The sequence below is a fragment of the Rhinopithecus bieti genome, unplaced genomic scaffold (assembly GCF_001698545.2).
Source record: "Rhinopithecus bieti isolate Rb0 unplaced genomic scaffold, ASM169854v2 scaffold_35903, whole genome shotgun sequence".
In the NCBI taxonomy this organism is placed as follows: Eukaryota; Metazoa; Chordata; class Mammalia; order Primates; family Cercopithecidae; genus Rhinopithecus; species Rhinopithecus bieti.
The window spans coordinates 195,223-221,228 of NW_016815549.1; the positions used below are offsets into that span (position 1 = coordinate 195,223).

At 52.7% G+C, this 26,006-nt stretch overlaps 1 protein-coding gene across 2 annotated transcripts in view; it reads right to left on the reverse strand.

The window, feature by feature from the left end:
• Nucleotides 1-26,006, reverse strand: part of SORCS2 (sortilin related VPS10 domain containing receptor 2) — a 579,194-nt gene that overhangs the window by 64,343 nt on the left and 488,845 nt on the right. For both annotated transcript variants that reach the window (XM_017853405.1, XM_017853404.1), the window contains exons 5-9: nucleotides 24,394-24,467; nucleotides 16,680-16,744; nucleotides 13,760-13,878; nucleotides 11,030-11,119; nucleotides 1,921-2,100 (exon numbers count right to left, since the gene is read on the reverse strand). In XM_017853405.1, coding sequence (XP_017708894.1) covers nucleotides 1,921-2,100; nucleotides 11,030-11,119; nucleotides 13,760-13,878; nucleotides 16,680-16,744; nucleotides 24,394-24,467 — 528 coding nt within the window. The remainder of the gene's footprint in view (nucleotides 1-1,920; nucleotides 2,101-11,029; nucleotides 11,120-13,759; nucleotides 13,879-16,679; nucleotides 16,745-24,393; nucleotides 24,468-26,006) is intronic.

The following is a 26,006-nucleotide window of genomic DNA, read 5'->3' on the forward strand; positions in this document are numbered from 1 at the left end:
GTGTTAGAGAGTGGGTGTCACCTTTGGACTGGGCCACTGCAAACCTCTTCTGGCTCCTTGTTTCCTCTTGCCTTGAGGTTTCTGTGTGTGGCTCTGAGCTCCTTCCGCACCTGGCTAACTCCTGCTCAGCCTCTTCCAGGAAGCACTCCCTGACTTCTGCCTCAGGCTGGCCAACTGCCTCTGTGCTGTGTCTTCAGGCCCTGGCACTCTCAGTCAGAACTACAGCTGGGAGCCGTCTTCCTGCTTCATGAGGGGTGAATGGTGCATGTCATATCCAGCCTGTGTCCCAAGGGCAGGGCCCAGAACATGGCATGTGGTGGTGCAGGCATCACAGATGCCTGTGGACAGGACGGCCGTGGAGCCCCACCCCACCCTGTTCTTGGCACCCTTCCCATCCCATCATCACCCATCCACTGCCTTCCAGAGCCACATTTATGCTGGACCCAGTCCCCTCCTAGAGGCTCACAGGGCAGGGCCTTTGGGACACTAGGGGTGGGGTTGGGCACTGCCTGCAGGGGCTTTTGGCAGTGAGGCTGTATGTGCATCGTCCGCTGGGGAGGTAAACCCTGACAAATGGGTTATCATTGCAAACAAATGATTCCATTTGTGACTTCCCTGGGGACCACAGTTCTGCTGCTTCTGGCAAGGGAGGGATGAATGCTGAGCCTGGTGCCTCCCACTCACAAGCCCATCAATGCCACTGCCTGCCCAGGGTCTAATGGCCACCCACAGGACACTCCCTCAGCCTGCATCAAGGGGCCACTTGGGGGTGTCCCCACAGGCAAGAGGAAGGAGCTTGGAGGTGAACAACTGAGAGGGGTCCCAAGAGGAGGGCACCAGGCTCAGAGCAGACAGGCCTGGGCCGGTCCTGGTTTTCCTGCTTATGTCTGGGCCTGCCTGGGCAGGTCATTTGCCTTCTCTGAGCCTCAGTTTTCTGACCTGTAAATGGGCCTGGCCGGGGCAGGGCTGCTGCAGGGATCCAGGTGGAAAAGGAGCAACAGTGGCGCGATGTACAGGGCATTCTCTGGGGTCAGTGGAGGCTCATGCGGGAGGCCCAGGGGGGACCCGGGAGGGCAGCAAGGAAGGCTCCCATCCGAGCTCGGATGGCAACCCAGCAGGGGAGGCCAGAGCTTCATAGTGGTGGGAGAAGTGACAGGAGGGAGGCTGGAGGGCTGGATTCCAGGGAGACAGAGAGAGCAAGAGCGAGAGAGAGCAAGCGAGAGAGGGAGAGAGAGAGAAAGAGAGAGAGAGAGAGAGAAGAAAGGCCAACTTCAGACACAGAGAGGGAGAGGAAGGAGGAGATGAAGGGGCTGGGGTGGGGAAGATCCGGGGAGAGAGAGAGAGAGAGAGAGAAAGAGAGGCCAATTTCAGACATAGAGAGGGAGAGGAAGGAGGAGATGAAGGGGCTGGGGTAGGGAGAGAGAGAGAGAGAGAGAGGAAGGCAGACTTCAGACACAGAGAGGGAAAAGGAGGAGGAGATGAAGGGGCTGGGGTAGAGAGAGAGAGGGAGAGAGGGAGAGAGAGACGGGGCACTCAGAGAGAAGCACTGCCCTCAGGGGTGACCCCAGCCCAGGACTTCTGATGAGGGCTTGTGAGGGAGTTGGGAGAGAACACTCAGGCTGAACCCAAGTCAGTAAAATGTTATTCCCTCAAAGAATTCCATTCTCCTCATGACAAAAACTTGTACTCGATGATCATTGTACTTCAAATTTCCTCAAGAAAGAAATTCTCTTCCTCTAAAAATACCTATAGAATAGCCTCTTGGCCTGCAAAGCTGAAAATATTTGGCTGTTTACAGAAGATGTGTGCAGACCCCCAAGACAGCACTAGAGACAGACAGAAGGGGAGGGAGAAGGAGGAGGTGGGGGGAGAGGGCAGGGGGTTGACCGCAGACCCCGCCCACATCCATGCCGGACCCACCTCCAGGATGTCGATGAGCACACTCTCCTCCGCCTGCCGCGAGCTGCGCACGTCCTGCAGGACCAGCGCATAGTGCACGCCGCGCGGGTCCGACTGGTACAGGTTGTAGGTGTCCATCTGGTACCACTCCTGCACCGCCAGGAACACCTGACTCTCGTCCGTGCTGATGATCTGCAGATCCTGCGGGGATGTGCGGGGAACGCAGGGTCAGGGCCAGGCTGGGGGCTGCCCGTGGGAGGAAGAAGGCAGCTGCACAGGCCTTGAGGGTGGGGAAGGCCTCGGGCTCTCCTGGAGCCAGTCTGGCCTGGATTTGCCTCCTGGCTCGGCTGCTCTGAGCCCTGTGGCCTTGGACAAGTCTCCTCACCTCCCTGGGCCTCCAGGTCCCCATCTCTAATATGGGGATGGCGTCGGGATGCTCTAAGCCGGGTTATGGGAGGGTGGCCTGGGGACACCTCCTCCTGGTCCCACATCAGGCTGTCTATCCATCCATCCAACAGTGGGGAGGCGGAATTCTTCCTCCATGCACCCCCAAATGGTTGATTCCAGGGGGTGAGGGCTGGAGCCCCTCCCTCTCTTCCTATCCACAGGAACAGGTGAGTCTCTGCTCCCTCCTTCATTCAACACACATTTGGGAAGCACCCACTCCATACTAGAAACTTTCCGGCCACTGGATACCTAGAAAGGCCCTGAGTGCAGTGGGGAGCCAGGTGTGGCCCTGTCCTTTGCGACCTGCAGGGAGGCATCTGTGGGTTCATCCACTAAAGCTTCGTTGTCCAGGAACACTATCCCCACCTGTACACACTTCAACCTTCCTCCTGGTCCCTCTGTGCCGGTCCCTGCCAGCCCTGAGCCCTGGGGGCACAGTCTGGAGGGGGAGGCAGAGAAGGAGCCCCACCAGGACCCCATAAGGTGGTCTCAGAAGGTGAAAGGGCAGCCGGGGCAAAGTCCCTAGCCTCGGTTTCCATTCGGAAGCAGGTGTGTTGGGCAGCTCTGGAGTGGACTCAGGGCAGTGGTCTTTGGGTTCAGTCCCAGGATTTTAAACTCAGAAAGCAGCCAAAACCCAATAGAATAAAAAGGAAAACCAGGAATACCTCAGTTTCTTGTTTTCTTTTCTTGCCCAGCCAGCACCAAATGCGTGTGGGAGGCATGAGTAAAGGGGTCTGGACAGGCCCATTTTGAAGCCATAACCAGCTTCCCTCCCACCTCTGTTCCTTTGCCTTCTCTCACTCTGGAACTTTATTGCCCTCTGAGAAGACAGTGCCAAGTTCCAGGGGCAGAGGACAGGTGACAGAGAAGGGCTCGGCTGGAGCCACCTATGGAGTCACCCCTCCCAACTACGGTGTGGCTGTGGCTGGGACACTTGGGGATGCCTCCCTTCACATGTTCTCATCTAATAGGAGGGCCTAAGGAAGAAGTTTTTTTTTTTTTTTTTTTTTTTCTGTATAATAACAGATCAAATCCCGATTCTGCCTGGTGAAGCTCAGTTTTCAGTGGAGAGTGAGGAAGAAGCTGCCTTAGCAGGTGGCTCAGGGCCGGGCTGGACTCCTGAACGCTGAGGCCTGGCCCCTTCCCCTCACTGCCCTGCCTGTTCCCTGTGCTATGCAGTCCGAAGGACTGTGCAGAAAAGGAGAGTGATGCTATTTTGCAGCTACCATGCAGCCCACAGGCAGAAAGGACCCCACAGTGGCAGGAGCTGCAGTCCTGTGTCTATGGACCGAAATTCAACACCCAGAAATGACTGGCACCGAGAGACACAGAACCAGGGAAGGATGACAGGGCAAGGTGCCAGGGCCTGGCTGTCCCCACACGTGAAGTGGAACCATAGGTGATGCAGAGCCCACGGAGGCACGTGAAGTGCCCGGAGGCAGCAGGCTTGTGGCTGCTCTGTCCTCCTCACCTCAGCTCCCCCTTCCTCCCCACTCAGGGCCATGGGCCAGAATGCACTCTGTCATCCAGGCATTGGTCATTCTGCTGCCCAACTAGGGGAAGGCTTGTCCACCAGCCCGGGCTTTGGCAGGGAATTACGTGCAGTCAGATTGTCAGGTAGCATGTGAGACTCCTGCAGGGGTGGCGGGGGGACTGCGATTATGGGTGCTTTGAGCTCAGGGGACTTGGCGTCAACTATGTCGTCAGGATTCAGTATTTACCGTGATTGCAGCAACTTACAGTGTGCCTCCTATGCCCCTGGGTAAATGTTTACATAACCTGGGTAAATGCATTGGGTAAATGTTTTCCACAATCTAGGAAACAAAGAAAAATGCATGAAGTGACTCAAGGTTACGAGCAGTCCCCCTAGAGAGACCTGACACCAGCATGTTCAAATGTTTACGTTTAGGCTTTCTCTCAAGTGTGATGCACATATTTTTTTATGTGTAGTTTATAGTTTGCCCCTTTACATCATAGGCAGAGCATTGTCTCTGCCATTAAAATGATCTATAAACAGCACCTTTTTTTTTGTTTTTTTGTTTTTTTTTTGAGACGGAGTCTCATTCTGTCACCCAGACTGGAGTGCAGTGGCCGGATCTCGGCTCACTGCCAGCTCCGCCTCCCGGGTTTACCCCATTCTCCTGCCTCAGCCTCCCGAGTAGCTGGGACTACAGGCACCCACCACGTCGCCCGGCTAGTTTTTTTGTATTTTTTAGTAGAGACGGGGTTTCACCGTGTTAGCCAGGATGGTCCCGATCTCCTGACTTCATGATCCGCCTGTCTCGGCCTCCCAGAGTGCTGGGATTACAGGCTTGAGCCACCGCGCCTGGCCCAAATAGTACTTTTAATGACTGCATGATATTCCATTTTGTGGATGGGCCATATTCCACTGAGTTGCTTCCCTACTGGGAAACCATCAGCATTCTCAACATAACTGGGAGATGGTCATGAACGTTTCTAGACACAGATCTCTGGCTCTCTGGTTATTTCCTTGACATAAACTCCTAAGAAGGGAAATTGCCACATGGCAACATTTCGAAAGCTCTTGTTACCTGTTGTTAAATTGCTATCCTGAAAGTTTACATTAGTTCCTTCCCCACCAGCAGGAGTAGAGAGCACTTATTTTGTTTTACATCTGCCAATATTGAGAACGGTCTTTTTAAAATATTTGCTGATTAGAGATTTATAAATAACAGGCCATTTTTGCTTCCTATTGCATTTACTGTCTTCTTTGAGAAAAGACAGAAGTAGAGACATTTTGATATTTTTAAACGAAGGATGTGAGACACATTCAAATAGACATCCAGTATATATGATTGTACATATTTGTATGACCTGGAGAAATATGCGGAAGGAAACACCAACCTTGCCAATATTCGTTATTAGGTAGAATTAGGTTTGCTTGTGAGTAACAGAAACAGGAAAAAACTCTCTTTATTAGAGAGCTCTAAGAAGCCACACAGGACAATTCCACTAGCATCTCACTGGCTAGATTTTAGAAGCATTGACCACGTGTAGTTGCAAAAATAGTTGCAAAGGAAGCTGGGAAATGCAGTCTTTTAGCTGGAAAGCAATGTACTAGCCAAAGTCTGTGGTTTGTTGAACTAAGATGAAGGGGCAGAATGGATATGAGGGGTATCCAGGACTTTCAACAATACCTCCTTGAGGAATGAGGAAATGAGATGGTCAGGGAAGGGAGGACTGGAGAGGCAAGCAGGTAGAAAGGGTATCTAGGCATATACATAGTATTGTTTATTATGTACATAGTATTGTCTATTATGTTGAATTATAAGGTAAATAGATGTATTCTTCCATTAGTTGTAGTGAATGCATTTTAAATAAGTAATTTTGGAAAAGTTTAAAAACATTTTTAATAGACATGATGGGAAATTTCTCCATAGATGTTTGTATAAAGTTCATGAAACAGTCTAATGAACCAACACCTTCATCAGATTCTTTCAGCACTTTGAATGTATCAGCTCACCGCCTGCTGAACTCTGGGGTTCCTGATGAGACATGTGTTGACAATCATATTGATTATTGCTCATATGTAACAAGTCATTTTTCTCTTGCTACTTTTGAGATTCTCTCTTAAGAGTTTCAATTTTTGGCCAGGCATGGTGGATCACAGCTGTAATCCCAGCACTCTGAGAGACCAAGGCAGGTAGATCACTTGAGGTCAGGAGTTCTAGACCAGCCTAGCCAATATGGTGAAACCCTATCTCTATTAAAAATATAAAATTAGCTGGGTGTGACAGCAGACACCTGTAATCCCAGTTACTCAGGAGGCTGAGGCAGGATAATTGCTTGAACCCAGAAGGTGGAGGTTGCAGTGAGCTGAGATTGTACCACTGAACTCCACCCTGGGCAACAGAGGGAGATTCTGTCTCAAAAAAAAAAAAAAAAAAAAAGGTTTCTGTCTTTTGACAATTTGGTTATGTGTCTTGGTGTGGATCTCTTTGTGTTTATCCTTCGTAGAGTTTGAATTTTTAGATATTTATATTCATGTTTTTCATCAGTATAAGTTGATGGGGGAGTTTTGGGCCATTATTTCTTCAAGTAGTCTCTCTGCCTTTATCTCTCTTCTGTTCCTTCTGGGACTCCCACAATCATATGTTGGTCTGCTTGATGATGTCCAAAAGCTCCCATAGACTGTGTTCACTTTCAATCCTTATTCTTTCTGCTCCTCAGCTTGATACTTTTAATTTTCTTATCTTTAAGTTCTCAGATTCTTTCTTCTGCCTTTCAGTTCTGTTTTCAAATCTCTCTAGTATTCTTTCCAATTATTCTTTTTAGCTCCAGAATTTTTTTTTTGGTTCCTTTTTATTTTTTCTATCTCTTTATTGCTATTTCCATTTTGTCCATACATCATTTTCGTGTTTTCTCTATTTTCCCTTCAGTTCTTTGAGCCTCTGTAAGACACTCATATTAAAGTCTTTGTCTAGTAGATCTGCCATCTGGTCTTTCTCAGGGAAGGTTTCTGTTTATTTTTTTTCCTTTGAATGAATCATACTTTCCTGTTTCTTTGTATGTCTCATAACTTTTTTATGTCAAAAACTGGACAGTTGAGTCTAATGTCCAATTAGATTGGACAATAATATGGTAACTCCGGAAATTAGCTTGTCCCCTTTCCATAGAGCTTGCCATGTTTTGTTCTTATTTTTGATGGTTGTAGGCTATCTCTTTACCAAGGATCAGCCGTACATGTAAGCTTAACATCTTCCTAGGCCTTTTCTGAGCCTCTGCTTTTCCCTGGGCATGCATGGTGATTTTCTAAATTCTCCCATATATACAGTTGCTTTTTAATGTCTGGCTCCCAAAAGGGAAAAGGGGGAAAAATAAAAGAGAGTAAAACAGGCTGTGACCCTTTAAATCTCCTGGAAGCTGTTTCAACTCATGGTGGTTGCAACAGTGGCTGCCTGTCTGGGTATCTGCACGTCTGTCATCAGAAGCAGTCAGTAGTCAGAGCACAGATCCTCCGTATTTGGAAGACAAGGTCCTTATAGCACCCCTGCGCCCTCCAGCTCCTTCAAGCTCTGTGCCTGCTGCTCTAGGGATACGTGCACATTTGCCTGCCATGAGGCTGCAGTGGGGGATGGGAAACCTCTACCAGGCTAAGAGCTGACATTATCCAAGTTGACTTTGATATGCCATCCATGCCTTGCCCTGGAAAATGCAGGCTCTAAAATACACTTAAGAATTCCAAAGTAGTTACACTGGATGGGTTCCGCCAGTGCCATTGCCGTCTAGGTGGGAAGATGGATTCCTGGGGCGTCCTGCTCTGCCTTCTTACCTAATGGCCCTTCTTTCTTTATTCATATGGTTTAGAAATTTTATTTTACTTTAAATACATTTATGGCAAATACAGGAATATTTCACTTTAAATTTGCTTTTACCCACTGTTATGAATGCCTTTATATAATTGATAGTTATTTGGATTTTTCTTCTCTTTTGTCTGTTTATAGCTTTGGCCTATTGTTTACCTCTGTTAGGGAAACTGAATTTTTTTTTAAAATGATGAAAAATAAATAAGCAAAGGATATTGACAAATATAAAAATGGCCCACCCTTTACAGTTTTCACAGATAGGTAAATTAAAACAGCAGGAGGGTATCATTTATACCCTTTAACATAGAAGGAAAATAGAAAACAATGGCAAAGCTATGTGGAAGCTGATCTGTTCCAACTTTGTTGGTGACAGCAGCCCAGCTTGCCCAAGCAACTAAGCTACACAAATATTTATATCCTTTGTTCTGAAGTTCTTCTTAGACTTTAACTTGAGAAAATTAAAAAGAAGTACCTGTGGGCACACATAGATTCATTGCAGCACTGTTTATAATTATAAAAAAATGGAAACAACCGAAATCTCCAAGCAACAAGAGTCTGGCTTAGCTCAACGAAGTACAGTCTCCTCAACAGAAAGCTCACAGTCATTTAAAGTAGATAACACACATCATTCAAGAAACAGTCTCATGTGAGACTTTCACAGTCTATAGTGTCCTGTGAAAGCAGGCTGGAGACCCAGGACTGCTTGTAATTCAGCTACATAAAAGCCCTGTTGCATATGGCTGAGGAATGTGGGGAGACCAAGAATTGGCGGGGGAGACATCGGGTGGATGGGGTGAGAGGTTCGCAGGTGAGCCCCCTGCTCCAATGTCGCCTATGATTTTCATACTGCTAATTAAGCAATTAAAAATATAAAAAGAAAAAAAAGAGGGGGTTGAGTCTGTGGGAAGAGGAAATAGGCAAGTTACAAATTCACCATAAAACAACAACATCTGATGAGGAAATTCAATTAGCCACTTCTACAAATTGTTGATGGGAAACACTGGGCGGGCTGCTGTCCTGACCTGGGTGGAGAGGAAGCAGGCTGGCTGGCTGGGCAAAGGTCTCAGCTACATGAGATGTGGTCTTGAAGACCCCGGAGGGCTCTGGGGGCCCCGTTCTCCTGACAGCAGCCCAGCTTGCCCACTTCTTGATGAGGAAGTGACCATCATCTTCAACTGCTGGTCACTGGGTCTTGTGTATGGACCCCTGAGGAAGGACATTGACAGTCACAGCACATGTCACTTGCCCTGGATAAGTCCCTGGTCGTCCCTTGAAACTTAATGACATGAGGCTGGGTGTGTGTCTGTCACTGCTGTGAGAGCCTCTTGATTCTTTTCAATGATCTCCAATTTCCGTAGAAATAGAGGAAGAAGAAAATCAGGGTAAAATGCACACTGTTAAGGGTCCACAGCGGGAGACACGACCCGATGCTTCCTGCAGATCTCACTGACATCACATCTGTAGGTCTAGGGAGCAGAGGTTCAGGGAGCCATCGCTCAAGGTCACAGAGGTCATGACTTATAGCCATAGGCTCCTGAGAGCACCCTTGGCAGCAGGCTGACTCCTGGCCCAACCACCCCAGTCTCCAATGCTAGAGGGGAGCAGAGAGGGTCCCTGTATGGGGCTAATTCTGGGCTGTGCACTTTCCTCTCCCCAACACCAGGACAAAGAGCCCAGGACACAGGAGCTTCTAATGCTGTAGCCCCCCAAGATCGAGGGAAGGCTTCTCAGATGCTGAAAAGGTCCCTTATTCCAGAGGGACAGACACCTAGTGCCTTTGCCTGAAATGAAACCATTAGCTTTTAATTTACATACTCAGCCAAGCTTGGCGTTCAGTCTATTAAGCTCACTCCTTTTTTCCTTTTCTTTATTTTCCTTTTATTTTTTTTTTTCTTGTTTTTTAAAGAGAAGTTTTTAAAAGCCCTCCTAGACTTTTCCCATTTCTGGCTCAGGAGAGGTCTGAGGGTGCCCAGCGCAGAAGCTCCCGTGGCCAAGCACTTTACAATAGCCACAGCCTGGGCTTGGAGGGCCCAGAGCCACTGGCCCCTCCCACTCCACTCTCACTCTCTACCCCAAGGTCTTGGCTCCTACTCTGCCCTCCTCCCAAATGACTTTCTCCCTTGCTCTCCTCAGAGCTGCTTTGGAGCTTCGGATAAAGAGTCCCTCCCACTCCCAGCCCCAGAGGGGCCTCCATAGCTGCCTGGCCTAAATCAGTCACACATATGAGCACACCCACACACAAACACGTGAGCATACACGCACACACACGCACATACACACTCATACACATGCCCTCCATCACTCTCTGTCTCTCCCTCTTGTTCCCTTCTTAGCACAAACCACAACCTGCAATTATTTTATGCATTTGTCTGTCTACTGGATCTCCTGCCTGTTCCCTGTCTGCAAAGCCCACGGGAGCAGGAGCCTGGGGCTTCTGATTCACAGCATGGCCTCCTAGCACACATTCTGGTTTATATTTGGTGCTCAGTAAATAAATGTGGAGGAAGGGAAGGTTCATCTGCTTCTCAACTATGCATGTGGGACAGAGATCTTCAGAAGGTGTCATCCCAATATCCTCAGGAGGGAGGTGTGGCATGAGGCTGGGCTGGCTCACCCGGACCTCAGTTTGAGATCTGCCTTTGTTTCTAACTAGCTGTGTGATCTCAGACAGGTTACTGCCTCTCTGAACTTCCATCACCTCCTCTGTTAGGTGGGAATAATATATTAACAGCAGGGAGAGAGGCCCCAAGGCAGGGGCAGGGGCAGGGGCAGGGGCAGATTTGGGCAGTCCCCAGCTCCCCTGGTCCCCCTTCTTTGCCTTCCAAAGCAAGGGAAAGGCAATAGCATTAACTGAGCACCAACTGTGTGCCAGGCACCATACTAGGTGGCTGGAATGCAGAGGTGAGTACAGCAGAGATCATCTCCACCCCCGCAATGTCAGAGGAGAGCGGGAGATGGACACTGGATGGAGGGGTCCCTGGTACCCTGGGCACCAGCAAGGAGAAGAGTGGGATGGGACCAGAAGATAGAGGCCTGGGCTCGCCTGGAGGGCCATTAGCAAGCAATATTTCTCCTGAAATACCACACGTGCAAGAGTTCTGGGGAAAGATGAACCAGGCAGAGGGAAGAAGCTGGCAGAGGCCTAGGATGAAGCTGGGCACAGCTGAGTCTGGAAGGGCTGGGTGGGCTGGAATGGAGTGTGTGAGGGTCGAGTGGCTGGAGGAAGCGAGGCCACGCTGTTCTTGTTCATCTCGACCTGGAACCGCCAAGCACCTGTGTGTGAGTCCTGCTGCCCCACGAGTCAGGATAGGCTTGCGGCCTGGCCACAGGGCCAGGCAGAGTGGGGAGCACCTTACCTTTGGCAATGCATACTTCGGCAGCTTCATCAGGACAAATTCATTGCGGCGATAAGAGACATAGTATTTTGTCCGGTTTGCTGATGTTACCTAACCGGGGGAAGAAACACAGCTTTGAGAAGCTTGATTCCCTCTCCAGCCAGAGTCTCATGAATGGAAAACTACATATTATATTCAGCAAGTGAAAATGCCCTTTTACTTTGCTTATACCTGTTCTGCTTGAAATGAGCAGACTCCTATTCATCCTTCAAAGGCCCACATCAACACCCCTCCTCTGGGAAGTCGTCCTCTGCTTCCTTCGGTCAGAACTAACTTCTTTCCCCATGCTCTCTCTTTGCCTTGTTTCTCTGCATCCAACTTATGGAACAAGGTGGAAAAAGTTCCGATGGAGAAGGAGACAGGCCAAAGATGAGCTCATCACCAAAGGGGACCACTGAACTTCGAGGCATGACAAACAAAGCCGGCACCATCCTGAGTGCTTTTCCCGGGCAGCTCATTTGATCCCATAACAATCAACCCCATTAACTGTGGCCATGGACGTCTGTTCCCAGAGACAGAAAGGCCCCTTCAGGACAGGACTGTGGCAGATTTCTGATCACAGAGGCCACGGATCCTCACTGCTACGGAACCGGAGGTGCAGCCTCCTGAGCCACCAGCACCGCCACCTTGTTTGTGGTGAAGTGGGGCTGGAAGGGCTGAGGTTTCTCGAATCCCAGCACAGGCTCCCGGATCCTCTGAGAAGCAGGGTGGGAGGAGGGAGGAAGGGAGAGGGCAGGGGAGGCCTGGGCTGGGGCAGGGAGAGCTTTCCTCTGCAGTTGTTGAGAAAGATGGAAACCAGGATGGAAACTGGATGGAGCCAGTGGCCCCCCCTTCTCCTGCCCCTCACAAACAATGTCGCGAGCACCAACACCAGACAAGCTCACTGTGACCTTGTCCAGAATGAGACCGCCTGAGACCACCCAGCGATCGGGTCCGAACACAGACCAGACGTGGATATCGTTCAAACCTCCAAGATGCCCAGACACCCACCCTGGCTGAGATGAGCGAGGGCTGCTGCTTCACAGCCCGGCTCCTGCCTCCCCTGAGGCTCCCGCCCCCCCGAGTCTCCCCTCCCTCTAGAAAAGATTGAGATGCCCGATCCTAGCAGGACCTCATGTCCTCACATCCCCCAATCCAGAGTCACGCCCGGCTTCCTTGCAGCCCCCACAAATCACCTCCTGCAGCCCACACCTGACCATCAGGCCCTTGTAACCCCTCGGAGACGCTCAGGTTCCCCAGGGCATGTGTTCCCCCTTGCTGCACAGAGTGATAACCCAGCCTGCTCCTCCATAGGTGAGCTCCGGGGGTCTTAGGCTGCAGGGCTTTGACAGGCCAGCCGGTCTAATGTTTAGAAACCACTCAACATGGGAGATGGTTGCCCAGAGAGCTGACACTGTCTTTGCTGTAGTATTTAGTGAACATCCGCAGAAATGTAATGCTAGGCGCTGGGAAAGCAGGTGGTGGGTTCAGACCTAGAACCCAGCCTCAGTTTGCCTGAGTCAGGTGTAGAGACAAAAGGAGTAAAGGGTATGGAATGACACAGTGGGGCCTGGGCTGTGACGGAGGAAGGCACAGGGCTGGGGGTCCTCAGAGGAGGCACCAGTGAGCCTGAAGTGGAGGCAGAACACTTTCTGGAGGAGGAAGTGCATGATTGAGTCTTCGAGAAGGAGCAGGAATCAGCCCGCGGAGAAGCGAGGCACAGCACAGGGAACAGTGCAAGCAAACGCACAGACTGAGGATCAAAAGCCAGGGGCTGGGCTCAGCAGAGAGTAGTGGAGACTGGGCAGGGCTGAAGGTCAGTGCTGGTGGCGGCAGAAGCCTCTTGTCTGGCCTGCTTTAACGGTGGGGGCTGGGATGCCCATGCCTGCCCTGGCACCTAACTCCATGGTGGCCCTTGGCACAGAGTGTAGAGTGGGGAGCTGGGGTGATCAAGTGTGGCTGAGACAGGGCAAGGAGGCGGCTGGGGAGCACGGAGGGCCTTCTGGGGAGAGGGCACCCAGCAGCTGCCCTCAAGGGGCTTTTTTTGGGGAAACTTTGGACTTGTTTTACAGGATCCCAGAGGGCAGAACGGACCCAGTGGATGGGGGTCCGATAAAGCAGACTCTGTCTCAGGGCCAGAAGAAACAGGCCAGTGACTGGGGCTACTCAGCAGAGGGCTAGGCTGTTTCAGGGATGCTGAGTTCCGCATCCATGAAGGTGAAGAAAAGCTGGATGGATTGGTTGTGTGCTAGAGTTTCTGAATTAGCTGGGACCACATGGCTGCTGAGGGTGTGCCCACTTGTGACCTGAGGGCACAGGCAGCAGGGTCCTGGTCACAGGGCTGTGGACAGCCGGTGCCTGGCGGCCAATAGCCGGGACCAGAAGCAGTCCTGGTCAGTTCCAAAGTCACCGATAAAGCCAAATGGGGCTAAATGGGCTTAGGTTTGGGGACCCCGAGTGGCTGGGAGGTTCATGGTGGCCAGAAGGGAGGTGGAGCCTCTGTGTCCCTGAGCCCCAGTGCTGGGTTTGCGGGGGCTTCTGCGGATGCCTGTAGCCACAGCTACGGTCAGAAGCCGTGACCTGCAAAGTAGCACTCGAAAGTGAAATACCCGTTTTATTGCCTCTTTTCTGAGCGATTCCATTTTGGCCACAGGCGGCTCATCCGCCACATCGCCTATTGCCAATTTCCCAAAGCCCCGGAAGCAACCTTACCTTAAAGAAAATGTAATCGTCCTGCACGGTCAGAGACCCGTGGTCAATGGGGCCTGCGAACGGGGCTACCAGCAGCTTCTCGGAGCAGTTGTGGATCGGGCAGGTGATGTACCGAAAACCTACAGGAGAGAGGCGCCGGCCCAGGCAGTCAGACTCCAGCCGGAGCCAGAGACAGCCCGAGACGTGCTGGGCTCCATCCTCCTCCAGCACCACTGTGGTGCGGCTTCATGGGTTGAATTCTAAAGGCCATGGCGATGACACCTTCGGCCGAGGGTGTCATCCTGGACTGTGGGCCACTTGCACTCTGACACGAGCTCCTTCAACCCTCAGGAAGGTGTTCATGCTACTCTGGACCCTGCCGTCCCCTGCAGGAGGGGTCAGCACAGCTGACGGTGGGCACCTCACCATGCCCAGACATGCACGGCCCCTACACCCTCCTGGTCTCTCACACCTAAGCCGGGGTGAGGGCGGGTGGGGCTCAAGGGTTCTTTTCCCCAAAATTTTAAGCAAGTGCTTCTACCCTTTTCCAAATGTTTATGGTTGAGCGATACTGAATGCATGCTTTGCCAGGGAGCTGCTGATTTTAAGTCCTTCTGTTTTCCCAGGGCAAATTTATATGGAGGAGCTGGAGCCTGGAGGCCTCAGGAAGCTCTGCGTTCCAGCTTGTGAGCCAGGAGCAAGATTTATCCAAAGGGACCAAGGGAAGGGCACCTCCTCCTCCTCCTCTCCGTCTTCCTCCCGCTCCTCCTCTACTTCTTCCTCCTCCTGCTGCCTCTGGCCCTGGGTGATCCAGCAGCATGGAGAATGGTTAAGGAAAGGGGTTTAGGAACCAGAAAGGCCTACCCCTAAGCTCAGCCTCAGGTTTCTACACTAAACAATGGGGTAGGCCTACCTGTTCGGGCTGTTCCAAGGAGGCGGAAGGCAGTGTACACAGAGGGTACATGGGCAGCAGCACCAGGCCACTGCCAAGCCCTCCTGAGCCACGCCCATGTTCCCTTGAAACTGCCTGGTGTGCCCTGCGCTCAACACTGAACTTCCTACAGCTGGAGATGCAGCGAAATGACTAGCTCAGGGACATGCTCAGTTGACAATCTACTCACTCATTCACTCATTCACCCGCTAACTCACTCACTCATTCACCCGCTCACTCACTCATTCACTCGCTCACTCACTCTCTTGCTCACTCACTCATTCACTCACTCACTCACTCGATCACTCATTCACTCACTCATTCACTCATTCATTCACTCATTCAATCACTCCTTCACTCATTTACTAACCCATTCACTCACTCACTCACTCATTCACTAGCTCACTCATTCACCCACTCACTCACTCATTCACCTACTCACTCACTCACTCATTCACTCACTCTTTCAATTACTCACTTATTCAACCACTCATTCAATCACTCATTCACTCAATCATTCCTCACTCACTCACCTATTCACTCACTCGCTCATCCCTTCACTCACTCACTCACCTATTCTTTCATTCATTCCCTCACTCACTCACTCATTCATCCATCCCACCATGGTCAGGCTCTCAGTGTTCCAGGCCTAGAGCCAACACAACAAACTAGGGCCACCTCTCAGGCTGACGGGTTGTGTGCTGGGTATAGTAGCCCTGATGATAGCGCTTGCCAATTTCTGTGGTATACACACTCCCACATGGGCATGCAGGAGCCACCGAGATGAAATTGGTGAACATGGAGTTGAAAAGAGCTGTGAACAGTGGGTGCTCATGATCCAGGGCCAGCTGAAGCTCTGGAAAGGGCAGATAGCTAACTCTGACAACGTGGTGTGATGCGGGCAGTGAGTCTTTCTCTCTGTAGCACATGTTATTTTGCAACATTTTGCACAGTGGGCTACTCAGGGGCAACCCTGGCATCTGGCTTATTCATTCAGCAGCCTTACTGGGGACACAGGTGATCAGTGGCCCCAACTGGTACTCGAGGAGCTCCAGACCCTGGAGAGTGTGCAGAGCTGGGATGATGGAGCCCAGCAGAGGTGGCTGGCAGGGTGTGTGAGGTCAAAGGTAAGAAATTCCAAAAGGGAGAAGCATTCCCAGTAGGGGTGGAGAGAGGTGCACCAGCCAGGACCTTGTGACCCCAGGCAAACCTGGACTGCCTCTGAGCTGTGTTGTCCTGGTGATCAACGCAGAACAGTAATAGTACTGGCCCCGCCTGCCTGAGTGTGGCAGGGTGGGGGTGGGGAGGGGTGAGGGCCATGCCTAGCAACTGACCCTGCCCCTGAAAGCTTAGCCATGGGGACCACGCCCAGCAGCTGACCCTGCCCCTGAAAGCTTGGCCGTGATGACCCCGTGTTGAGAACTCTGCATTCACTTATTTCATATCACTATCCATTTCACAGGCCAGGAGACTGGGGTGACTGGCCTCAGGCCCTGAGGTTGGCCAGCAGCAGGGCTGAGAGCTGACGCCTGCATTTCTGTCCTAATGGTGACACATCCTGGCTCAGGTGATCCTGCACAGAGGATGTCTCTGCGGGGACTCAGCTGCTCTGCCCTCCTCAGAGCACCCTCCTGTCACACAGCATGCACGGTCCTGGGCAGGAAGTTGGCTGGGTCCAGGTGGGCAGGCCTGACCCCCACCCCTGCCCCCGACCTCCATACTTCGCATGTGCTGGGGGTCGGGGGCTGAGTGAGTGGGAAACACTCAATGCTTGGAGCCAGAACAAATCGCCCTCTTAATAGACTTTTCCACTGGAGTGGAGCTCCTTGACTTCAATTCATCCCCAGCTGGAAAACAAGCACATATAAAATCATGCCACATCGAGACGCAGTGAGGCCGGCTGTGTAGGGCCAGCCACTGGGGACGAGCGACTGAACGCAGGCGCTGCCGAGCTGTGTCGGGCGCGAGGTGACTCAGGGATACCTGGTGCCCGTGCACTGCCCGGCTTACCTCCACCGAGGTCCTGGGCTTCCATGTGGACCAAGTCAGGGTCAGCGTCCACCCCAGACACAGCCCTGGAAAAGAAGAGCCGAGACTGGGGTCGGGAATGGAGTCACTGTGCCCATCCCCCAGCAGCTCCCCACACCCCATGACGCCATGTGGCCTCCCTGGTTCTGAAGCCACACTTGCTCTTTGGGTCCGGAGGGCATCACCTCCCCAGGACCCCACCTGCTCCTGGGATGCTTGGAGTCTCTGCGTCTTCCTCGCATGAGCTGAGGGGTTGGGTTCCTTCCTGTCATGGAAGTGTTTGTAAAAGACTTTCTCCTTCATAAGAGACTTTCACATTGCTTTTTCATTTTTGTTTGTTTTGCTTTATTTTGATCATCTAAAATGACTGCAGGAGGCAGGTAGGCCTGGGACTCCCATCCTATCCTAATTTTAGAAATATGGAAATTATGGCTCAGAGAAGCAAAATGACTCTCCCAGAGCCATACAGTGGTAAGGGCTGACCTGGGATTCAAGCCAGGCTCACCTGAGCTCTTGCTCCGTCTCCTGCTTCCCATGACCTGGTCAAGTGTGCCCTTGGGAAGATTCCTCTCTCAGCCATTGGCTCTCCCCTAGTGCTGCCTCCAGGGACTGGCCTGAATCCTTTCATGAGGGGGCAAAGGCTCCAGCGAGAGGAACGCACTCCCTACCCCGTCACTCGACAGTTTGCACCAGGCTGTCACCACACACGGGCCTGGACCATGCGTTGTGAGGCAGGTGCCTTCATCTCATTCATAGGTGACCCCACTAGGGCCAGGACGGGCCTCTGACTTGCCTGAGGCAACGTGGCTCAGACCAGGGCAGGCCCAGGCTCCTGCCCAGGTCTGCTTGATCCCAAAATGCATGCTCTCCTCAGACCCCACACATTGCCCTGCTCACAACTAAGGCCTTCTCCTAATGCCACGAGTCCAGATGTCCCATCTGTTATGGGACTCTGCCTCCTTTGGGGGGTGGTCCCAGCTTCAGAGAAGCTGTGATGGAAATGTGGGAGTTTTGCCAAGTGGCTGAGTTCCACAGACATCTCTAAGAGCCCGGTGGGACAAACCTACTGTGTACAAGGCCCGCTGCAGGCCCTGGGGACAGAGATAAAGGAGACACTGCGGTTGCCCTGTGAACTCCTGGGTCAGGACACTCAGGCTGGGGCTGTGGTTCTCCTACTCCACCCTCAATCCACCCATACCCCATCCCTGCCCGACTCCTCTCCCCATTTACTGCCCTGCTGGGTGAAGTCTTTAACTGGGTGGGAGGGGAGGGAGAAAGCTTCTGTCTTTAGAGGCAAAAGCCAGGTCCTGAGTCTGTGCTGCACACAGCATGTCACTTGAACTCATTTAGTAGCTCCATTTAGTGGCAGGTGCTCAGGTACAGGGAATGTCCTAGGTGCTGTAGTTGCCTTATCTCACTTACCTTGAATGATCCCAAATGGTTTGGTGATACCCATTTTACAGATGAGGAAACCAAGGCCCAGACAGGTGAAAACAGATCAAAGCTTATACAGCTAGCAGAGCAAGATCCACTACCCAGGTGCTGCCACTCCCAAAGCAACATCTTTTCATCACACAGGTTGCTTCCTGGCTTTACACAGCATCGTGCATGAAATAATGCAGTGAAGGGATAGTGGTGGGGAGGAGGAGTCCAGTTGCCCCACCCTCAGTGCAGAGTCTCAGCTGGAGTCTACACCTGCCCTGGCCCCTTTGTCCAAGGCTCTCCCCTGTGCTGTCACAGACTGTCCACCTGCATGGGGCTGCCTGGAGGTGGAAAACCTCACTTGCCCTCTTGGACACTCTCCCCTGGCTTTTCTAGTAATTACTCTGGCAGCAATTCTGCCTTGAATTTATACAGTACTTGTCCTCTCAATGCTGAAGAGCCAGCAATGACAGGGCCAAGGCTGCTGCTCAGGGTTGGCAAGTCTGAAAGCCTCGCCTTTGAGGGACATCCAGCCATCCATTCACCACCTGGCTCACACGGGTTCTGTGAGGGGCCAAGCCTATGAAGCACCTGGAATGAGGCCTGAGAAGGGACAGAAGACATGTCCCACGGTCACAGCTCCACAGGCTGGTCCCCCAGGGAAGGCAGGGATGGGGTCCAATTTTGGTGTCACATCCAGCATATGCCTGGCTCCCGGGAAGGGAGTGCAGATTTTTTTTTTTTTTTTTTTTTTTTTAATGAAAGGAACCTTAGTGAGGATCTTGTCCAAGGTTTCTCAAACCAAGCATCACATCCCATCTCCGAGATTTCACCATCTCCATGTGCCCACTGAACTGTCATCTACCTGCCACTTTCTTCACACTAAAAACTTCCACCTGCTTTAGCCTTCTGCGAAGCAAGACTCCCTGGGATCTCCTGGATTTGGCGGCTGGGCATGTTTGTTATCACACACATTCCAACTAATATGACGGTTAAAGTCGCTTATCCATTTACCACACCAGTTCCTCTCATGGAACCTTTGCCCAAGAGTAAACTGAGTCTCAAGATGAGGAAGTCACTTCTTGGTGTCAGTGGCCACTCAGCGCTGGGGGCAGGAGCACCCCCATAACCGACTTGCAAGTCATGGAGATGTCTCAGGCAGAGCGCCCAGTCCCCCCGTGGCCTCTCCCCATCACTGACAGTTTCCCACCCAGATTTGGCCCCATTTGCTTCCCAAACTTCCTCCCAACCTGCCTGGCACCAGGATCCCCATTTGCTTCACATTCTCCAGGGACCAGGTCCACCCAAGTGGCCCCAGGTGGACAGGAGATGTCCATAAATGGGTTTGAATGGTACGGACCCCACAGATGTGCCATGTGGCGGGAGCCAGCTAGGACTCCCTCGTAGTCTCTTGAGATTTCAAACACAGGGGCACCAGCATCAGTCATTCTGACCCTAGGTAAAGAGCTCTCCCTTTCAAGGTGGAGTGTTGATTTCGGTTTTTGTGAATAGACCGTTTGTAACCTCCTTGGAAAGGAGGTCGCAGGCCTGACATTGCTCTCTCCTGAATACAGACAGGCATTGTTCCCTTCAGCAGTAGACCCTCCACCAGCAATATGGAATTTTAGCTTCATCATCCATCATCTGTGAAGCAGGGCAATGACACCTGCGGGCACAGGCTCCCTCTGCCCTCACTCATTCACTCACCCACTCACCCAATCACAGACTCACTCACTCACCCGCTCACTCTATCAGTCATTCACTCACCCAATCATAGACTCACTCACTCACCTGCTCACTCATTCACTCAGTCACTCACTCAGTCACTCAATCACAGACTCGCTCAGTCACCCACTCACTCATTCACTCACTCACTCATTCATTCACTCACTCACTCATTCACTCACTCAATCACAGACTCACTCATTCACTCACTCACTCACTCAGTCACTCATTCACTTACTCAGTCACAGACTCACTCATTCATTAACCACTCAGTCACAGACTCACTCACTCACCCACTCACTCACTTACTCACTCACTCACTCATTCACTTACTCAGTCACAGACTCACTCATTCATTTAACCACTCACTCATTCACTCACTCATTCACTCAGTCACTCACTCACTCAGTCACTCATTTGCTCAATCACAGACTCACTCATTCACTCAGTCATAGACTCATTCACTCACCCACTCACTCATTCACTCACTCACCCACTCACTCATTCACTCAGTCATTCACTCACTCACCCAATCATAGACTCACTCACTCACCCGCTCACTCATTCACTCAGTCAGTCACTCAGTCACTCAGTCACAGACTCACTCAGTCACTCACTCACTCATTCAATCACTCACCCACTCACTCATTCACTCAATCACAGACTCACTCATTCACTCAGTCACATTCACTTACTCAGTCACAGACTCACTCATTCGTTTAACTACTCAGTCACAGATGCACTCACTCACCCACTCACTCATTCACTCACTCAGTCACTCACCCACTCACTCAGTCACTCATTCACTCACCCACTCACTCAATCACTCACTGAGTCACTCACTCATTCAGTCACTCACTCAGTCACAGACTCACTCACCCAGTCACTCATTCACTCACCCAGTCACAGACTTACTCACTCAGCCACTCACTCATTCACTGAATCACAGACTCACTCAGTCACTCATTCACTAATTACTCACTCACTCAGTCACTCATTCACTTACTTACTCATTCAGTGACTCACTCATGCACCCACCCACTCATTCACTCACTCATTCATTCACTCACTCATTCAGTCACTCACTCACTCATTCAGTCACTCTTTCATTCTCTCAGTCACACACTCAGCTATTTACTTGTTTATTTACTCATTCACTCATTCATTCATTCTCTCACCTACTCACTCATTTATTCACTCACTCATTTATTACTTCACTAACTCATCACTCAGTCACTCATTCATTCCCTCACTCACACTCAGTTATTTACTCATTCATTTACTCACTCAGTTGTTACTCATTCACTCATTCATCATTACCTCACTAACTCATCACTTTTATGTAAATGACTCATTTACATAATGAGTAAATGATTCAGTCATTTACTCATTCATTTCCTCAGTCACCCTATAAATTCATTCATTTACCATGTTTGTTCCTTTAGTCTTTGCTCTGAGCACTTCCCACAGCCATTTCTCAGTGTACTGGCGAAGGCCCTGGGCTAGACACTGGTGTACAGGTGGCCTGAGGCCTGGTCCCTGCTCCAGGCCCTTCAGTCATGGGTTTTGAAGACTCTCTTAGACTCTGCACTTATAACATCTCAGATAGAGCCCCACTCCCCGCAGGAAATGACAAGCCTGACACACAGGCCTTCTTGCTTGTCAAGGTCTCCACTGTTTAGAAATGGCAGGCCTGTGAGATGGCCTGGGGCAGGCAGTCCTCAGACAGTGAGTGTTTTGGGGGAGGTGGGAACTGACTTTCACCCCATTTGTGCTGAGGGCAGCTCCAGTGCAAATAGTTCTGTTAAGCCCTGAAAGGTGTGATAACCACGGCTGTAGTGGGGAGACCTCCATCTCTTCCTTCTATGGACAGAGGCCCTGCCACCCCCGTGCCCTACACCAGGCCCTGGAGCTAACAGAGAGGAAAGCTGAGGCTTCCCCTGGGTGAGCGTGGGGCTGAGCAAGGAGGCAGATGCAGGAACACCTGGTGAAGCCCAGGCGGCCAGACCACCCAGTAGAGTGGGTAAGGGCCACAGGCAGAGGTGGACCGAGGCTCAGGGCTGCAGCGTGGGGGCAGCAGGACCTAGAATGTGGGCTCGAGCCTATCCGAACCTCACTTCCCCGCTGTGACATGAGACCTAGATGCATGCCCGAGCCTCAGCTCTTCCCTGTGACATGAGGGGACCCTCACGGGCTGCTGTGGGGATGCCATGGAACAGTGCATTCGGAGCCTCCATGCGCTGCCCAGGGGACACTCAGTATTCAAAGCAGGGTGGCTGCGGGGCAGCTGCTGTTATGATTCTATTCTGGGGTGTGGAGAGACTGAGGGCGGGTTGGGTGGGGGGGAGCAGGCGCCCGAGGCCCTACTCAGAAGGCAGCAGGTATCAGGGCACCTGGAGCTGCTCCCTCCCGCTTGCAGGCCCCTCTAATGAGCTTGCTGTATAGCCTCGCAAAACGTTAATGAGGCAGCTCAGACAGAACACGGGGCTTTGGCAGTTCCCGCTGTCAGTTCAAGGACAAAGAGCTCCTTGGAAATGCTGTCCAAAACAGCATTATTCAGTGCTTACAAGGGGAGGGGGGCATCCCCACCATTGTCACCACGCTCCAGGAGAGATCCCGGGGCCGTAGTGGCCAGTGTCTGCTGTGATTCCCTCGAATAACAGCAGGGAAACTTGGGGGAGGAAACAATTTGATTTGCCTGAGATAATAACATGTTTGAATTATCGCCAGTTTCCCTCCAGGCGCTGTGGGTCGGTTACTTTCTCTGGCTGGAGTGCTGTCCATGAACCCGGCCTGGCCTGGGAGTGAACAGAGCTCTGCCAATTCCCCAGAGCGACCTGGCTCCAATGTCCCACCTCCTGGCTCTGCTCCCCACCTCTGCGAGTGCTTAGGCCCAGGCGTCCCACCGCAGGGCAGCTCTGGCTCCTGACGGTTGACAGCAATGACAAGGCCAGTGATGGATGGCGGTGCTCTGGTTTCCAGGGGAAGAACCGGGCCCTCCTGTGGGGAGCCCGCAGACAGACAGCCGTCACCTCTCCCCATGAGCCAATGGTGTGAACACCAGCAGTCGGCATTCCAGAGGAAAAAGCCTTCTTTCAGCCTGTGGGGTGGCCAGGACGCCAGTCTCCTGCCACGGTCTGCGTGACATTACAAACGGCCCTTGCCCACTCTGCAGCCAGCAACTTGAACTTCTTAATAATTTTGTCTTTAATTGGAGCTTTGGAAGGGAAGGCTGAGGGGGCAAGAGAGCATATATAGGGCTGATAGCCCGGGTTCCCTCTCCAGCCCTGTGCCCTTGGGACAGGTAGGAAGCCCTTTCCATGTGTTTTTCTGTTGGAGAGACTGGGCTGTGGCCTGTGCAGGAGCCTGTGCAGGGGTCTGTTCCACACGTGGGATAAGAGAAAGGCTAGCACTGTGTGTGTGTGTGTGTGTGTACACACACAAGAAAGAGGGATGCCGTGGAATCAGCACCTGAAGGAGTAGTGTGCGTCTGGAAAGGCAGTGTGACCAGAAGGACGGGCCGTGGCCCCAGCAGGAGAGGCGCAAGCTTGAGCTCTGAGCAGCTGCACTGGCTCCTGGCCCCGCGCTGCCGCCTGCGACCTCAGGCAAGCCCTCCTTTTCTGCAGCCCTCATGGACACATTCCACAGACATTTCTCAAGGAAAGCCGAGTGCCCCCCGTGCCGTGAGGCTGGGGTGCTGCCCAGGTGGCACACTGAGAGGCTCCCCTGAGGATGCCCTCGAGAGGCCAGTACCCACCGTCTGAACTCAGAGGTCCCAGTGGCTCTTCGCCTGGGATGGGGGTCTTCTTTCTCTGGTCTGGCTCCCTGGGGTGGGGGCTTGTCTGGGGCACGACCCCAAACTTATCCTGCTCATTGGCACCAGCAGGCGCCAGGAAGGGTGACAGGTTGAGCAATGGGAGGGGAGCCCAGGCGTGGATAAACAGGAGAGCAGGGCCGGGGCAGGCCGGGGCAGCACCCACGGGGTCTGTTAGTCAGGGGCTGAGTTGGGGCCTGGGGTTGGGTGGGGAGCATAGAGTGGTGGGCCGGGAACATGTGTACATCAGCACCTCTCTCCACTGGGGAGGCTGTGAGGCCCGGGGAGGGAACAGCAGTGGCACAGGGCCACATAGCTGGTTCATGAGCAAGAACGTGGCCTGAGGGACACCAACCCCTGGACACTACCATTTCTGATACCACCCACTGCAGAGCAGGAAGAACGACTGGGGGGGTCCCCTGGGAGGAGGAGGGTATGGGGCTGCAGACAGAGGCAGTGGACGGCGGGGACCCAGTCCTGGGCTGGGGAGGGTCCAGAGGAGGAAAGGGAGCTGCAGGCCCCTGTGGGGCTCCCAAGGATTTGGGGGAAGTGCTCTCACCGGAGCTGCGGGCCCCACAGGTTTGGGGTAGGGAAGTGCTCTCACTGGAGCTGCAGGCCCCACAGGTTCGGGGTGGGGCAGTGGTCTCAATGGAGCTGCGGGCCCCACGGGTTCGGGGTAAGTGCTCTCACCGGAGCTGCGGGCCCCACGGGTTCAAGGTGGGGCAGTGCTCTCACCAGAACACGTGGTCTTTGGTCACTCGCTCTTGCAGAAGTGTCCACTTTTTCCCCAAGTCAGATGACACGTAGAGCTTTAGGGCAAAAAAAGGAGAAACAAAAACTTGGTCAGGACGTCAGGAATAAGCTGCTTCTGAGAGACGGAGATGTCCCTGACACAGTGGATCCCCCAGGAGAAGTCGGCCTTGTCCAGCGGACACGTGGAGGCGCTGTGCTCATGTTGGGGTACAGACCAAACCCCACTGCCTCCAGGAGGAACCATTCCTGTCCCCAGTCCAGCTGGCAGGACCCGGGAGATGAGGCTCTCCAGGATGAAATCCAGAGGGATCTCACAGAGGAGGTGCGTCTGAGCCTCGAAGCTGGGAGGGACTTTATAATCCTGTGTGAGGATGCGAGGAAGGGCGTTTGAGAGGAAGGAGCCACGTGTCACCAGGGCTGGAGCAGTGAATGGACGGCAGAACAGGACACAGCAGTGGCCCCGGGCAGGGGTGTGGCATCTGCTGCAGGGGTCAGTGCAGGTGCAGGTGGGCTGGGGCCTGACACCAGGGCCGCCCTCACAGCGTGTGACCAGTGCCACAGCCCAGGGACCTTGCTCAGAAGGGCCCCACTCCTGGGGCTTAATTCTCTGCAGCCGCCGACTTGAACTTCTTAATAATTGTGTCTTTAACTGGAGGTTTGGAAGTGAGGGCTGAGGGGTCAAGAGAGCGTGTGTAGTGCTGATGGCCTGGGCTTCCTCTCCAGCCCTGTGGCCTCGGGATGGGTTCTCAGCTGCCTGTGCCCATCGTCCTATCTCCACACAGTGACCACCACGGTCCTTGTCCCTGGTGAGTGCCAGGGCCAGGCCTGGGCCCAGGAAGGGGCAGGGGTGGGCGCCCTGAGCACTGTCTTGAGGCCAGCCCTGGGGGCCTGGTAGGGTGTCCCTGTGAGCCGGGGAGCACAATATTAAATGGCTCATAAAGAATNCCTCACAGCGTGTGACCAGTGCCACAGCCCAGGGACCTTGCTCAGAAGGGCCCCACTCCTGGGGCTTAATTCTCTGCAGCCGCCGACTTGAACTTCTTAATAATTGTGTCTTTAACTGGAGGTTTGGAAGTGAGGGCTGAGGGGTCAAGAGAGCGTGTGTAGTGCTGATGGCCTGGGCTTCCTCTCCAGCCCTGTGGCCTCGGGATGGGTTCTCAGCTGCCTGTGCCCATCGTCCTATCTCCACACAGTGACCACCACGGTCCTTGTCCCTGGTGAGTGCCAGGGCCAGGCCTGGGCCCAGGAAGGGGCAGGGGTGGGCGCCCTGAGCACTGTCTTGAGGCCAGCCCTGGGGGCCTGGTAGGGTGTCCCTGTGAGCCGGGGAGCACAATATTAAATGGCTCATAAAGAATATGGTGACAGGCCCAGAGAGAGAGCACAGAAGAAAGGAAAAGCACTTTACCTGATGGTCAACATTTTTCACTTTGCACTGCACCCCGCAAATGACACAGCTGGCCCTGCCCAAAACCACCGGCCAAGACTGGATAAGATGAGGCGCTCAGGGGCTCCGTGGTCAGACAGTGTTTCAGAGAGCCCACACGCGAGGCCGTGGGTGGAGGCAGGGAGCCCGGAGGAGGCCAGGCCTGGGCCCA